The 15,527-nt window shown below is 36.6% G+C and overlaps 1 protein-coding gene and 1 long non-coding RNA gene across 4 annotated transcripts in view; one reads left to right on the top strand and one right to left on the bottom strand.

The window, feature by feature from the left end:
• Adk (adenosine kinase) overlaps positions 1 to 15,527 on the bottom strand; it is a 328,745-nt gene that overhangs the window by 120,588 nt on the left and 192,630 nt on the right. Inside the window, exon 7 of the mRNA XM_090346612.1 lies at positions 13,220 to 13,390. Coding sequence (XP_090202738.1) covers positions 13,220 to 13,390 — 171 coding nt within the window. The remainder of the gene's footprint in view (positions 1 to 13,219; positions 13,391 to 15,527) is intronic.
• The window catches only part of LOC150054303 (uncharacterized), a 68,529-nt gene that overhangs the window by 16,790 nt on the left and 36,212 nt on the right, over positions 1 to 15,527 (top strand). The gene's annotated exons all lie outside the window — the stretch shown is intronic.

The following is a 15,527-nucleotide window of genomic DNA, read 5'->3' as shown; positions in this document are numbered from 1 at the left end:
ATGCCACAGACTTTCCTGCTTGAGCTGATTTCGAATCAAGATCCTCAGGTCTCAGCCTCTGGATAGTGAGGATTACAGCCATTTGCCACCAGTATCTGGCTAAATTTTCCTCCTTCTTAATTTCAGAAGTACATTCCTCTCATTATACCTACCTGGTTGTAATTACAAATTTTTCTAATTGAATGTCTGCCTCACACACAAGATAAATCTCATGAAGTGAGGGTCTATTTCAGTAGTAATTACTTGATAAATCATTATGAAATTAGTGAATCAAGGTAGATAGAAAGTCCAAGGTTTTTTTTTTTTTCTGGCAAGTTTTCCAAGCTTATAGAAATTTGATTCTCGTCTACTTAGTTACAAAGGAAACCATTGTTCCCAAAGGTCTGGTTATATTTATATCACAGAATCATGTATTCATATCTGGCAAATATAATGTAACCCTTCTATTAATTACAATAAAAATTTAGAAAATCATGTATTTATTCAACAAAGTTATTAAATAACTACCACACACACACACACACACACACACACACACACACAGAGGAATTAGAACAGTCTTTTTTGAAGCATACTTCACACACACAGCTCATTCTTGCTCAGTGGCAGCCTCTGGTGTGCAGTATCTTCTTTACCCAGCCTTCCTGCTGCTGTCACCTCTCATGTGAGCATTTCCTGAACACTTAAACTTCTGGTAAGTTTGCCAAACAAAACACAAGACACTCAGTTAAATCTGAATTTCAGATTTGTTAGTATAAGTATGTCCCAAATACTGTGTGTCCCATCTGAAATTCAAATGTAAATGGACATTCTGCACTTTTATTTGCTAAATCTGGCAATCTCATTATCCAGCAATGTTCCCCTTTTCCAAATTTCCATGCTCATTATATTCAGAATCATAGAGATTAACATTTAATTATCTTCTTCTGTTGGATTTTTGTTTTGTTGCTCCATGTTTTAAGCACTTAACAAACACTTGATAGATGGATTCAGAAATTAAAATTATAATGAAGATTTACTTACAAGGATGTTCTACCCAACTATATTTGTAATATTCAACAGTAAAACAGTAGAAAAGCAGTAAAAATGTCCAACAATATGACTAATAAAAATAAATGATATTATACAGCCATTCCAAATGATAATTAAAATAACTGAAGACATAGGAAAATGATAAAAAGAATATTAAGACAGAATCTCACTGTGTCCTCAGATTCTTTTTTTTTTTTTTTTTGCCAGTCCTGGGCTTGAGCTCAGGGCCTGAGCACTGTCCTTGGACTTTCTCAAGGCTAGAGCTCTACCACTTGAGCCTCAGCACCACTTCCGGCTTTTTTCTATGTATGTGGTACCGAGGAATCGAACCCGGGTCTTCATGCATGCTAGGCAAACACTTTAACCACTAGGCCAAACTCCCGGCCCCCGTTCTCAGATTCTTACACTCAAACTCCTCACCCTACCAACAGATATGTGCCATCATGTCCTGTAAAATTATTATTATTATTTTTTTCTGGTCCTGTGGCTTGAATTCAGGGCCTGGGCTCTGTCACTAAACATCTTTGTGCTCTACCACTTCAGCCACCCTACCACTTCTGGCTTTTTCTGTGTATGTGGTACCAAGGAATCAAACCCAGGGCTTAGTGCATGATAGGTAAGCAGTCTACCACTAAGCCACATTCCCAGTCCCGATTATTATTATTTTGCCAGTCCTGGGGCTTGAAGCTAGGGCCTGAGCACTGTCTTTGGGCTTTCTCAAGGCTAGATCTCTACCCCTTGAGCCATGGTACCACTGCTGGCTTTTTCTATGTATGTGGTACCAAGGTATCCAATCTGGGTTTTTGTGCATGCTAGACAAGCACTCTTATGCTTGAATTGTAATCCTCAGATCTCATCCTCCTGAGTAGTTAGGATTGTAGATGTGAGCCACTAGTGAGTGACCAGATCTAAAATTACTTTTATATTGTTGTATATTTGTAATACCGGCTACTCAGGAGACTGAAATCTGGAGGATAACAGCCCATGCGGAAAAGTTCACCAGTCTCCAACTCCAAATTAATCAGCACAAAGGTCTACAGATATTGCTCAAGTTGGAGAATGCTAACCTAGAAAACACAGAGCTGAGTTTAAACCCCAGCATTGCCAAAAAAGAAATAAAAATAGGGGTGAAAAAACCTTGCAAGAAAATGAACAAAATAATTTTAGTGTAGTTATAGCTAGGTGATATAATGAGTGTTGTTTTAATTTTTCTTTACATATTTTTGTATTTTTATGTTCTCTATAATGAACATGATTTCTTGTTCTTGAAAAAATTAAAAATCACTAAGATATTTTGATCAAGTTTATAATCTATGACTAATTTGTCGTATTTATTTATTTCAATGCATTTTAACAGTTTGGTAAATGATCACTGTAAAATAACTTCTTTTTAATGTTTTTTTCTAACTAAAACCATTCTCAATTATTTTTAAGAATGACAGGTATCAGCAATATATTGGACAAAGACCTATATACAAGGACCTCGAGAAACTAACCCTTCCCAGACCTCATATACTAATCACTAAATGGCTAGGGAACCAAGAAGATATAAGAATGGCAAGGAAACACACGAGAAAGCACATCATCCCTGGACATAAAGGAAATGCAAATCAAAACAACTCTGAGATTCCCTCTCACCCCAATAAGTATTGCCTACATTCTGAATTCGAACAACAAATGTTGGTGAGTATGTGGAGGAACCTAGTTCACTATTGGGAATGAAAAGTAGTATAACCACTCTGGACTGCAGTCTAGAGGGTCTTCAAAAAACTAAACATGGACCTTCCCTAAGACTCAGCCACACCACTCCTAGACATCTAGCATGAACACCATGAGCCAGGATATGAAAAGGACACTTGTACATCCATGTTCATTGCCACACTACTCACCATAACCAAGATAAGGAAACAGGCCAAATATCCCACAATGGATAAGTGGATCCAGAAAATGTGGTACCTTTACACAATGGAATTTTGCACCATCAGAAAGAATAAAATAATATCATTTGTAGGGAAATGAATGGACCCTAGAAAAAAAAATCATGTTAAGTGAGGTAGGTCAAGCTCAGAGAGACACACAGCACATATTATCTCTGATATGAGGAAGTTAAGATATAAAATGCACTGATGTATGGCAAATTACCCAAACTTAGATGCTCACATACAATGAGACCAAAAGAAGATACTCTTAGAGAATGCCCAAGTGCCTCTATATGCAATGCCTAAGTGACTCTATATTTATATAAAGTAATATACATACTGAAATGAACTCCAAGATATGGAAACAAAACACTAAGTTTTTAATGATTTTTCTCCTCTGCTTCCGCCACCGCCTCCTCCTCCTCTTTCTTCTTTTTCTGTTGTGAGGCTTGGACTCTGGGCCTGGACACTGTCCCTAGCTCTTCAGCTCAAGGCTACCGCCCTACTCCTTGAGCTACAGTGCCACTTCCGGTTTTCTAGTGGTTTATTGGCGTTAAGAGTCTCAAGGTCTTTAGTGCGTGGGCTGGCTTTGAACTGCGATCCTCAGCTCTTAGCTTCCTGAGTAACTATGATTACAGGTGTGAGCCACCTCACCTGGCTGATTTTTGTCTTCTTTATTTTATTTATATACAGTATATTCACGTGTCTATCTTCAGGAGGTGTGTATGTGTGTGGGAGAGGACATAGACTGGAGGAAAAAGGGGTGAAAAAAGTACAGGAGTGGTAGTTCTCACAAACTACCTTGGCCACCTTATCTTGCCACAACTGGGAGTGGGGAGCTGCTCAGAAAAGGAAATCAGATCAGGGAGCAGTCTGCAACAGACTGCCTAAGGTCCCATTAACAGGATATTTATTGGTTATCAAACAGGGGAGTAGTTCAGAAAACAAGTCAAGTTCTTTCAAGTTACTGAAACAGATATGTGAGAACCATCTCAGGAGTAGACTTCCTTTATTTAGGATGCAAATGCTAACTGAAAACAACGAATAGTTTTTTGCCTTCACTTGGCCTTAGAGCAGAATCTTGGGTCTTTGTGGTGCTAATGCATCATTCCCAGCTTTCTGGGTGTTAGAGAATGGCTTTCCTATTCTCTTTGACCTTATGGCTCAGCATTCACAGGCACTCACTGGACATTGGGAGGAAAGGACCAGGAGAGAATGAGGGAACAGAAGACACTGTAACAGGAAATGTACTCATTACCTGGCTCATGTAGTTGTGATGCCTCTGTATATTACTTCTATAATAACAAGAAAAGATTTTTTTTTAAAGAATGGGAGGTATCAAAATGAATACTAGATCAGTTTGTCCATCTACTCTAGAATACTGGGTATTTTGCAGGCTTACATTAAGATTAGGTTTTTAATAATTATTAATTTGTCTAGGTGAAAGCAAACTCTGTAGAAATACTTTCTGTACTCATGTTGCCTATTATACAGACACAAAAGGAATTTGCTAACCAAATTGGAGTCACTGGAGTATTTCTCCATTGTTTAAAATGAAAGAAAAATTGAAGAGCTAAGACTGAGTTAACATAAATCTAACAAGAAAGTAATGATAGAACAGAGATGAGAACATTTCTAGCAATGTCATATAGCAAGGAATAATTAAAATAAAAAACATCAAAAAACAGTACTAAGTACCATTTGATTTTGACAACATTCTTTGGGTATCTACTTCATCTATTTTGTAGCCATCAGTGTCCTTAACAACAAGCAAAAATTCCAATAATTTATTTTGCAATATTCCTTGTGGTATATATGTAGGTTCCATAAAACAGAAAAGATATATGACTGTAACATAATAGATACAAAGTCTGATTATAAAGGAGTAAAGTGAATTAACCTCCTAACCAGTATCTCCCTATTGGGATGTAGTAGGAGATTGGAGGTCATTTCTGTATTAATACCAGGCTAAATGAAAGAAAACCTGTGTTTCCATTTGTAGGGAATTATCTTACAAACTATAAATAGTGTTGCCATTCATGAAATATACAGATGAGAATCAGATGCACTGTTCCTGAGCTTTCTCAAGGCTAGCACTCTACCACTTGAGCCAAAGTACCACTGCCAGCTTTTTTCTATGTATGTAGTACTAAGGAATAGAACCCAGGGTTTCAGGCATGCTAAGCAAGCACTCTACCACTAGGCCATACTCCCATCTATAAGGACATTATTTTGACAATATAGTCCAACGTTAAAGACAAAAAGAACTACTAAAAAATACTGAAACCTCCTTAGCAAACTTTTTTCCCATAGTGTATACTTTGTGAGTATGTGTGTGTGGGGGGGGGGGGTACCAGCACTGAGACATGAACTTGGGGCCTGAGAACTGTCCTTCAGCTTTGTTACTCAAGGCAACATTTTAAGTCCATGAAAGTCTCATGAACTTTTCTGCCCAGGCTGGCTTTGTTGAACTATGATCCTCAGATCTCAGCCATCTGGGTAACTAGGATTACAGGCATGCACCAGCAGTACCCATAAGTTATACATTTTTTTCTATGTCAAATTACTCTAAAAGTGCGTGACTTAAAACTATACACAGACTTGTATAACAGGGTGACTTAAGGTCTCTGAAAAGCTGACGTCAAGGTACACAGGCTGAGCTGAAGGCATCTATATGACAAATGTACACTTGTATGGATGTTGCAGCCCTCAAATCGTCAGCTACTGACTAGGGGCATCGGTTCTTTGTTATATGGGTCTTATCACTGGGCTGCTAAAAACAAGGAAAATGGCTTTCTTCACAGCAAGGACTCAGAGAAAGACAAAAGAAAAAAAGTGAATGTCACAGAAGTCATAGTATTTTTGTAATCTGATTTGGGGAATGACATATCATTATTCTTGCTGTATTTTTTATGTTATAAGAAAAGTTACTATATTCAGGTCATGACTCAGGAATGAGTACTACAAAACAGCATGAATAATAGGAGGAAGAGATTACTAGAGGTCATTTTTAGAGGCTACCTACCACACACTATCCTCTGTCTGCTAATAATTCATTTTCTCCCAACATATAAAGAACAAACCTGAGTGGTTTCTCCCCTAGTGGTTTCAATTCAGAAACTATTTATATGTATTTTAGATTTGAACAAATCTTTGTCTACATTAAAAACCTTGTGGGTTCTATAGACAAATAAATGGAGAACTGGATATAAATGTATATATGGATAAATACATTTCTTTCCTCTCTTCTTTCTTCCCTTTTTCTTGTATTGTCTTATTATGTTGTCTAGGCTGACCTTGAGTTCCTGGACTCACAGCCATCCTCCTGTCTTTCCTTTTTTTTTGCTGGCCATGGATACTGAAGTCAGAGATTGGGTACTACCAATAAACTTTTCTGCTCAAAGCTAGTGTTCTTCCACTTTGAGCCACAGCACTACTTGCAGTATTCTGGTGGCTGATTGGAGATAAGAGTCTAGCTTTCCTAATTGGGCTAGTTTTGAGCTGTGATCTTCAGATTTCAGCCTCCTGAATATTTGGGATTACAGGCATGAGCCACTAGTATCCTACTGCTTCTACTTTTGAGTAGCTGAAATACAAGCAAGTATCACTAGGCCCAGCCAGAAAGAATAACCTTATGGAGAAAAAATTGAGACATCTTAACCAGGTAATTTTAGCTAATATTACCATAATTGAGATGCATTGAAATACTATAATATAATGCACAAAAGACAAATATTTCTCTGTATTCTTATAGAAATACATTAATCATAAGTATTAGTCAAGGAACATCATACAAATACCATCCAATATGTTTTAAACTTGTGAAAAGTGAAGAAAGAAAAAGAAATATTAAGAAAATGTCCTAGACTAACGAGAGTGAAGAAACAACTCATAACTAAATGCACTGTGGGATTCTAGTCTGGATCTTGATCAGAAAGAGGAAAAGAGATTTTTTTTCTGAATGTCAACATTTTATGCAATCATAAGAAAAAAGTCAAGACAAAGAATTTCATGTTAACTGAATTAACTAAAAAACCTAAAGTATTTTCAATTATCTCCCCACAGTTCATGAATTTCAGCTCTTGGCTCTCATTTTCAATATTTTGAGTACGTGCACACATGCACGTACTCACACACAACCCTGAAAAATTTAGTCAAGAGACTGAGAATATGTTTTAGTGGTAGAGCGTTTGCCTACCATGCATGAAGCCCTGGGTTTGATTCCTCAGTACCACACTAACAGAAAGAGCTAGAAGTGGCTCAAGTGGTAGAGTACTAACCTTGAGCAAAAGAAAATGAGAAACAGTACCCAGGCCCTCAGTTCAAAGCCCCAAGAAAAAAAAATTAATCAAAACAAGGTTTTTACAATTGTCTTCTTCCTACTGTAATATAAATTTAGTCTTTGCTTATTAAGTAGCCTGTTATGGTGGCTTATATCTGTAACCTTAGAATGCAGAGATTGGTAGGATAGAAGTTTGAGGCCAGCCTGGATAGAATCTAATCTCAACAAATAAAAACTTGAGTGTGAAGGTACTCAAATGAGTATCTGCTGCTTCAGCTACATAGAAAGTTAAAGTAGGAAGATTATTGTCCAAGCCAGTTTCGCATATAATTGAGAACCTATTACACATTTCTTGAATCGGGGGAAACTTTAGGAATCTGCACATCAGGAAGGTAAGCTTTGCCCTGGGAAAACTATCTTCATGATTATGTATTTCCTTTGTCAGGCCAAGAACCAAATAGCAAATGATTTCTATTTACCAGAGTATAGAAACTGAAATATTACTTCAGGTACCTGTATCAGTTTTCCAAACTAGCAACTCATAGTCCAGGGCAAAAAGTGAGACAGTATTTCAGTATAACCAGCGAAAACAAGGTTTAGAGGTGTGGCTCAGTGGTAGACTGCCTGATTAGGAAGTGTGAGGCTTTGAGTAAAAACTCCACTACCACAAAACAACAACAACAACACCCCACAAATAAAAAAATAAGTCTCCTTAAATCAGAACTTATGAAACAAACTTAGAAGACATGTATTTATTCTTAAATCCAATTTTATATTTATTTCAACATGTCTTGATGTGCAGGAACTGGAAACTCACATCTGGAATCCTAGCTACTTAGGAGGCTGAGATACAAGGATAATTGTTGAAAGCCAGCTTAGGTAGGAAAAGTTTTTAAGATTCTTATCTCCAGTTGATCACACACACACACACACACACACACACACACACACACACACACACACAGAAAGCGCCAGAAATGGAGCTGTGGCTTAAATGGTAGGGTATTACCCTTGAGAGAACAAAACAAAACAACTCAGGGACAGTGCCAGGGCCTTGAGTTCAAGCCCCAAGACTGGCACATATAATGTGTCAAGCAACATTCCTATTTTTGGCCATTCTGTATTCATCACTGCACAAATATGAGTGAGCGGTTACTCAACACAAACAACCATAATAAGCTGCAGAAATCTGTTCACTGGTAAACCAGAAATATTTTAAAAATATTAAATGAACACTTAGAAAAATAAAGCATTTTCCATTTTCCTGAAGAAGACATTGTTAATATAATGAATACTCAAATGGGCTTTCCTAAAGGAAAGTGTGGATTATTGGAATGCTACTAGCAAAAGAATCGATAAAGCAGAGCAATGGCTTATCTTTCTAAACTGAAATCATCTGAGATTCAAAACAAAGTGTTTGAGGTGGAGTTTTATTCAAAATGTATCATTCTCGATTCACATAAAATAATTCAGCTTAAGTATTTTATTAAACCAGCTTACAGTGCACTATTCGGGTGATGTGACCCTTCACCGGTGGGATTATTAACTCTTTTGACAAAAAGCAGTCATTATCATGAGATAATTGACCTTATTTGAGAGTTAAGCACCCTAAGGCAAAGTTGAGTATACTTAATCCTGCCAGGTTAATTATCAAGTGATTAGGAGCATATTGAGAATAGTTTTACAAGGCATAGTAAGAGTAATTCCATCTTGCAACAAGTCACCATTTAGTGGTTTTTACATGCCAGGCAGCAGCAAAACAAAACGATCCTTCTTATTATGGTCAGATACTGCTGAAATCAGCAAAATCCCTGAATGAGCAAGGACAGAGTACATTCAAACATGTTTCCCACAGTCTGGTTTTATCTGTGCTTTAATGTTCTGAACTTGTAGTCACCTCTCAACATCCAGGCCTAAGGCTGTTCAAGACCAATGAAATCATTTGACACATATGAGACAGACACAGTTACTTCTCAAAGGCTACTTGCACCAATAATTTTGTATGGCTTTCACATGATGTTATGAATACCAAATGGCATAAAACATGAGAGTCTGTTTCAAAAATTAAGCAAAAAGGACTTAAGTGGAAGTGTCAGCCTGTCAAGTATAAAGCTCTGAATTCAAATCCCAGTACGGCCACCCCCCCTCTCCCCAAAATAGGGATAAGGCACAATTTTCAAAATAACATTATGCGCCGGGTCTGGTGGCTCATGCCTATACTCCTAGCTACTCAGGAAGCTGAGATCTGAGGTTCGAGGTTCAAAGTCAGCCCAAGCACTAAAGTCTGTGAGACTCTTATCTCCAATTAACCACTAGAAAATTGGCAGTGGTGCTGTGGTTCAAAGGGTAGGGTAGTAGCTTTGAGCTGAAGAGCTCAGGGACAACACCCAGGGTCAGGGTTCAAGCCCCAGGACAAACAGAAAAAAAAAAAAAAAAGCCGGGCATGGTGGCTCAGGCCTGTAATCCTAGCTACTCAGTAGGCTGAGATCTGAAGATCAAGGTTCAAAGCCAGCCCGGGCACAATAGGATCTGAGACTCTTATTTCCAATTAACCTCTAGAAAATGGGAAGTGGGGCTTGGCTCCAGGGTAGGCTGGTATTCTGGAACTGAAGAGCTCAGGGACAGTGCCCAGGCCGAGATCAAGCCCCATGACCCCCCCCCCCCACACACAAATAATAATATTATGCAAAAAGTTCTTAAGTCAGGAAAAATAAAAAACAAAAATAAAGTTCTGTATTCATATATTGCTTGACATTATCTACCAAGCCTTTTGTATTATGAGGTATCAATGATGTAATTTATTAAGCTGACTATGAAAATTCACCTAGCAAATATTTGTCAGTAAAGGAAAATGTCTTAAACTTTGAATCTGTCAGAAACAAAATCACAATATAATCTTTGTATACAATATAACATTTATTATATTGGCAAAATGGAGAGAGGGTAGTTCAAGTAGCAGGGCACTTACCTAGCAAGTGCCATGCTTTGAATTCAACCAATAGTATTTATATATTAAAAAAAAAAGTTTGTGTGCTGGAGAAAATTTTAAATTTATTTTTAGTAAGGATTACTAATCAGTTCAGATGTATAATTTCAGCTATGTAATGTAAGAAGGTTAGCAAAGGATTGCTTTATTCTGTAATACTGGGATTTGAACTGGTACTTGCTAGATGCTCTAAGACTTGAGCTTTACCTGTAGCTCTTGTCTTTCAAGTTTCTTTCCCAGATATGATCTTGGATTTTTGTCACCATTGGGACTCACTTTTACCCAGATTAGCCTTGAACTGCCACCCTACTATCTCTTAAATCTCAAAATCTTAGATTAAAGGTATCAACCACTACGCTTGGCTTACCAAAGATTTTTAATTGAGGAAACAGAAATTTCCCTCATACACACTTCTGAATTACAGTTAAAATTTAACCATGCATGTCTTTTTTGGGGGGAAGGGGGAGGAGAGGGGGTCATGGGACCTAAAACTCGGCCTGAGTGTTGTCCCTGAGCTCTTCAGCTCCAGAATATCACCCTACCCTTGAGTTAAGCCCCAGTTCCCATTTTCTAGAGAGATAAGAGTCCCAGATCCTTTTGTGCCTGGGCTGGCTTTGAACCTTGATCTCACATCTCAGCCTCCTGAGTAGCTAGGATTACAGGCCTGAGCCACCATGCCCAGCTAACATAGCAGCTTTTATAAGGAAGTTCAAATTGGAACATGAGAGACAAGGGAATCTTTTTTCTTTTTTGCCAGTCCCGGGACTTGAACTCAGGGCCTGGGCACTGTCCTTGGACACTTTTTGCTCAAGGTTAGTACTCTGCCAGTCTGTGCTCTTGCTATTCCGTGTGTGTGTGTGTGTGTGTGTGTGTGTGTGTGTGTGTGTGTGTGTGTGTGTGTGTGATTATGATCCAAGTATTTTATATGCTTTTTATACTGAATAAAAATAATATAAATAATAAAAATTGGCAAAAAAATAAAGCAGAGCAAATAGGGATGTAACTGGATCAGTAGAACACTAGTCTTAAGCAAAAAAGCCAAGTGAAAGCACAGGCCTTGAATTCAAGCCCTAAACTAGCATGTGCATGCATGTGTGCATGCAGGTACTCGCACACGCACGCAGGCACGCACGCGCACACACACACATACACACACACACACACACACACACACAAAAACAGGGACACGGACACACAGAGTGGCAAGAATACAAGGTGTGAATTTAAGCAAAGTAAATTACTTATGTACATTTATGGAAATATAATAATAAAGTCCCTTTATGTAATTAATAAAGGCTAATAAAAGTCAGATAAATATATATTTTTTGAGAAATATATTTTACATTTCATTGCATGAGAGCTAAATGTCTTCCTTTTCTCTTAAGAACAGAAGACAATTTATTATTACTATAATATGTAATGAGAAAAACGATGGACAATGTATTTAAAGATGTAATACTTATATTAACATACTTTTATCTTCAAATCAAATACAGTAATTCATATTAATTTGCATCACCTCAACAGGTTTTTCCAGTCTATTAACATTTAAAAGATTCTGATTCTGACATCCAACTTACTTGATATTTATTAAGGTATTGAATTATTTGCTTTTGCATTATATGCAAATACAGTCTAATCTGAATCACTGGTAATTCACTTGACCAAAGCTCAGGGTAAGCACTAAGTCATTTCACTAGAAAGCTACTAATTTATCAGCAGACCTTTTGAGATTGGCTCAATAAAATACATCTGATTTGCCCATAGTCAATTTTCATTATTCTATATTCTATATTAAATAAATCTCAAGTGTACTATACTTCACTACTCATGGCTTGCCATAAGTACTACAAGCATGTCTGTTGACATGAATTCAAATGAACAGTAATCAAACTGAAGTTCTTCTGACATATAGTCTCCTCTAGATGTAACCAAACTTACCTGATTTGTAGAATTATTTTTTGATTAATATAGTAAACTACATATAAAAGTGGCCATTTTAAATATTCAATTCAGTGTCATGCTTATTCACAATGTTGTATAACCATCAGCATTATTCATTTCCAGAACTTCATCTCAAATAGAAGCTTCACTCCTTTGGTAATCACTGTTGTATGTCTCTATAACTGTATCCATTATAATTACCTCTTGTTGTTTATTTCTTTTGTGATGCTGAGTCTGCAACCCAGTGCCTGCCTCACCAAAACCAAGCACATACTCTATCTCTTGGTTACTCTCCAGTCCATAAAGTAGAATTATCATAGGAAAGTTCAACAGTTGTATGATGTGCTTGCTTTTTTCCATACTATGTTTTCAAGATTCATTCATATTAATGCACAACTCAGAATCTGATTTAAGACTGAATAATACTCTACTGTATACATATAAGAAAATTTATTAAAAATTTGATTTGTTTCTATTTTCAGCTATTGTGAATAATGTTGCTATAAACACTATTATACAAGCATCCAAGTTCTTGCTTTCAGGTTTTTTCTCCTTTTGGAATAGACCTAGAAGCTGAATTGCTAAACTAATCAACTGTTTTCTAAAGCAGTTGCATTACTTGATATACTCACCACAATAAATAGGATTCCATTTACCCCGATGGGTGTGAAATAGTCTCTAATTTTGGTTTCATTTTTTTGTAATGATTAGAGATGTCTAGCCACTTTTCATGTATTTAATGCCCATTTTGTATAACTTCTTAAGTCTACTGACAATGTTTTAAATTTGGTTGTTTCATTTCTTTATTGTTGAATTGTCTCTTAGTTATAAATTATAGGTATTAATTTCATATTAGACATAAAATTGTAATATTTTCTCTTCTGTGTATTATTCATTACTATTAGTGTCCTTTGGTACACACAATTTTAAGACAAAAAGATTAATAAGTTATATTGAATAATATTTCATTATATCTATATGAGATAGTATTTAATAAACTAATTTAATTAATTTGTTTCTACTTTGGGCTACTGTGAATAAAAAAAGGCAACTCACCATCTCATTTCCAAAAAGTATGTCAACATAGGGCATAACTTTCATCAAGGAGTCCTTGTAGAACTGGCAAATAAATGGTGCAGACAGATTCAATGTGAAAATCCTGTTGCTATCAGAAGCATGGTGAGCCACTTTTAATACAGACTCTGGGGAAACTGTAAGAAAAAAACCCTGCATAAAAATAAAAAGAAAAAAATTAGAGGTGTCATCTCCACAGTCACTCCCATTGAGAATAAAAGAAATCTATATAAGAATACAAAAGCCCATATCAAATACAATTATAAAATGTCAGGGTGACTATGGCTACATTTAGCTAGGAAAAAATGTAAGCATTAATTGCTTGATACATGCCATTACTTCAGATAACAAAACAGCACTTATTTCATACTAGATTTATATCCTTAATACCAAAAGAATACTGTGAGTCCACAAAAGATAATATTTTAAAGATTTTATTTCAGGGCCTAGTGGTAGAGTGCTTTAACTTTTTTTCCCCTGATGTTCTAAAGTTTGAACTTAGCACATTGTCCTTGCTAGGCAAGCCCACTACCATTTGAGACAGGCTTCCCTTGCTTCAGAAGATTAATGTTTTCTGGATGACCTTGATAAATATGTAGGAAATTGGTTTATATAGTATTGTGCAATGTTCAGATGTAAATATTTAGAAACACAAAGCACAATCAATGAAAATTAACTTGGAAAGGTGATTTAGGTATATAAAGGGCACTAAGTGGCAGGTTGAAAAGTATATTTAGAGCTGGGCACCAGTTGCCATGCCTGTAATTCTATGAGACTAGAAGTTCATGTAAGCCATTAAGAAATATTCTTAATGTTTAGCCTTTTGAGGCACTGCCACACTGCTTTCCATAGTGGTTGAATGAGTTTGCACTCCCACCAACAGTGTAGTAGTGATCCCTCCTGGCCACATCCCCTCCACATCTGTTATTATTCGTTTTCCTTATCCTGGCCATTCTAACTGGAGTGAGGTGGAACCTTAGAGTTGTTTTGATTTGCATTTCTTTTATGACCAGAGATGTGGAGCATTTCTTCATGTGTCTATAGGCCATTTTTGTTTCTTCTTCAGAGAAGACTCTCTTTAAGTCTTTGGCCCATTTTGTAATGGGATGGTTGTTACTTTGGAGATTAGTTTTGGAGTGATTCAATTTTTTGAGTTGTTGATATATTTTAGATATGAGGCCTTTGTCTGTCGTTTGGTTGGTGAAGATCTTCTCCCACTCTGTAGGCTTCTTGGCATTTACCCAACCATCCAGAATCTAGAGCATACTAAATCCACTAGCACAACAATGTTCATTGCAGCATTATTCACCATAGCAAAGATATGGAACCAACCTAGATGTCCCTCAGTTGATGAGTGGATCAACAAGATGTGGTATTTGTACACAATGGAATTCTATGCTGCTGTCAGAAAGAATGACATCGACCCATTTGTTAGGAAATGGAAAGACTTAGAAAAAAATCATATTAAGTGAAGTAAGCCAGACTCAAAGGAACTTAGGCTCAATGGTTTCCCTCATTTGTCATAATCAGTAGAAACCTTGGGCTCTCCTAGCAGAGATCTGCAATAGAGCAAAACCTTGATACATAAGGCCATATAGTATGAAGCTAATTGAAAGGACCTCCAGGATATTGAAACAAAAGCCATATAACGAATGATTGTTGTCCTTAATGTAGTATGTTATCCCTCATCTCCTTTGCTGTCCCTTGGGTATCTCATATTGTTACAGTATCTCACTTTGTTACCTGATATATTGAATTTATTTGTATTTGGTTATCTGAAACTTGATAGGGAAGGGGGGAAAACCAATACGGGGAGTGGGTGGTGGGTGGGGGGAAGGTAATGGGTACCAAGACATGTGAAAGGGTATCAATGTATGTGAATTAAGGCACCTTCTATCTGGCAAATATCATGTAACCCTTTTATTAATTACAATAAAAAATATATAAAAATATTCTTGAGAATATTCAAGAAATTTCTTTGAAAAGCTGCACATATGATCAGTGTGGTGAATGCCTATAATCCCAGCACTGAGGCAAGAGACTTACAAGCTTGGGCTATATAGTGAGTCTTATCTAAACTAGCTAACAAAGCAAAAAATAGTTGTACAACTAATATTTGTAACTGAGGGACTAACCATTTACATTTTGCAAACTTAAGTTTAAAAAGAAAAATAGATCTTTTTCAATCATTTTCACATTTTGAATTGAATGATGAAAAAGTACTAAAAGAATGAATTTTGGGGCATGGGTCACAGATCCACTTATTTAATTTGACTCAACATAAAAATAG

The sequence above is a fragment of the Megascapheus bottae genome, chromosome 15 (assembly GCF_031878675.1).
Source record: "Megascapheus bottae isolate mThoBot1 chromosome 15, mThoBot2.hap1, whole genome shotgun sequence".
Taxonomy (NCBI): Eukaryota; Metazoa; Chordata; class Mammalia; order Rodentia; family Geomyidae; genus Megascapheus; species Megascapheus bottae.
The sequence above is the reverse complement of the archived record's forward strand: the minus strand, read 5'-3'. Positions and strand labels throughout refer to the sequence as shown.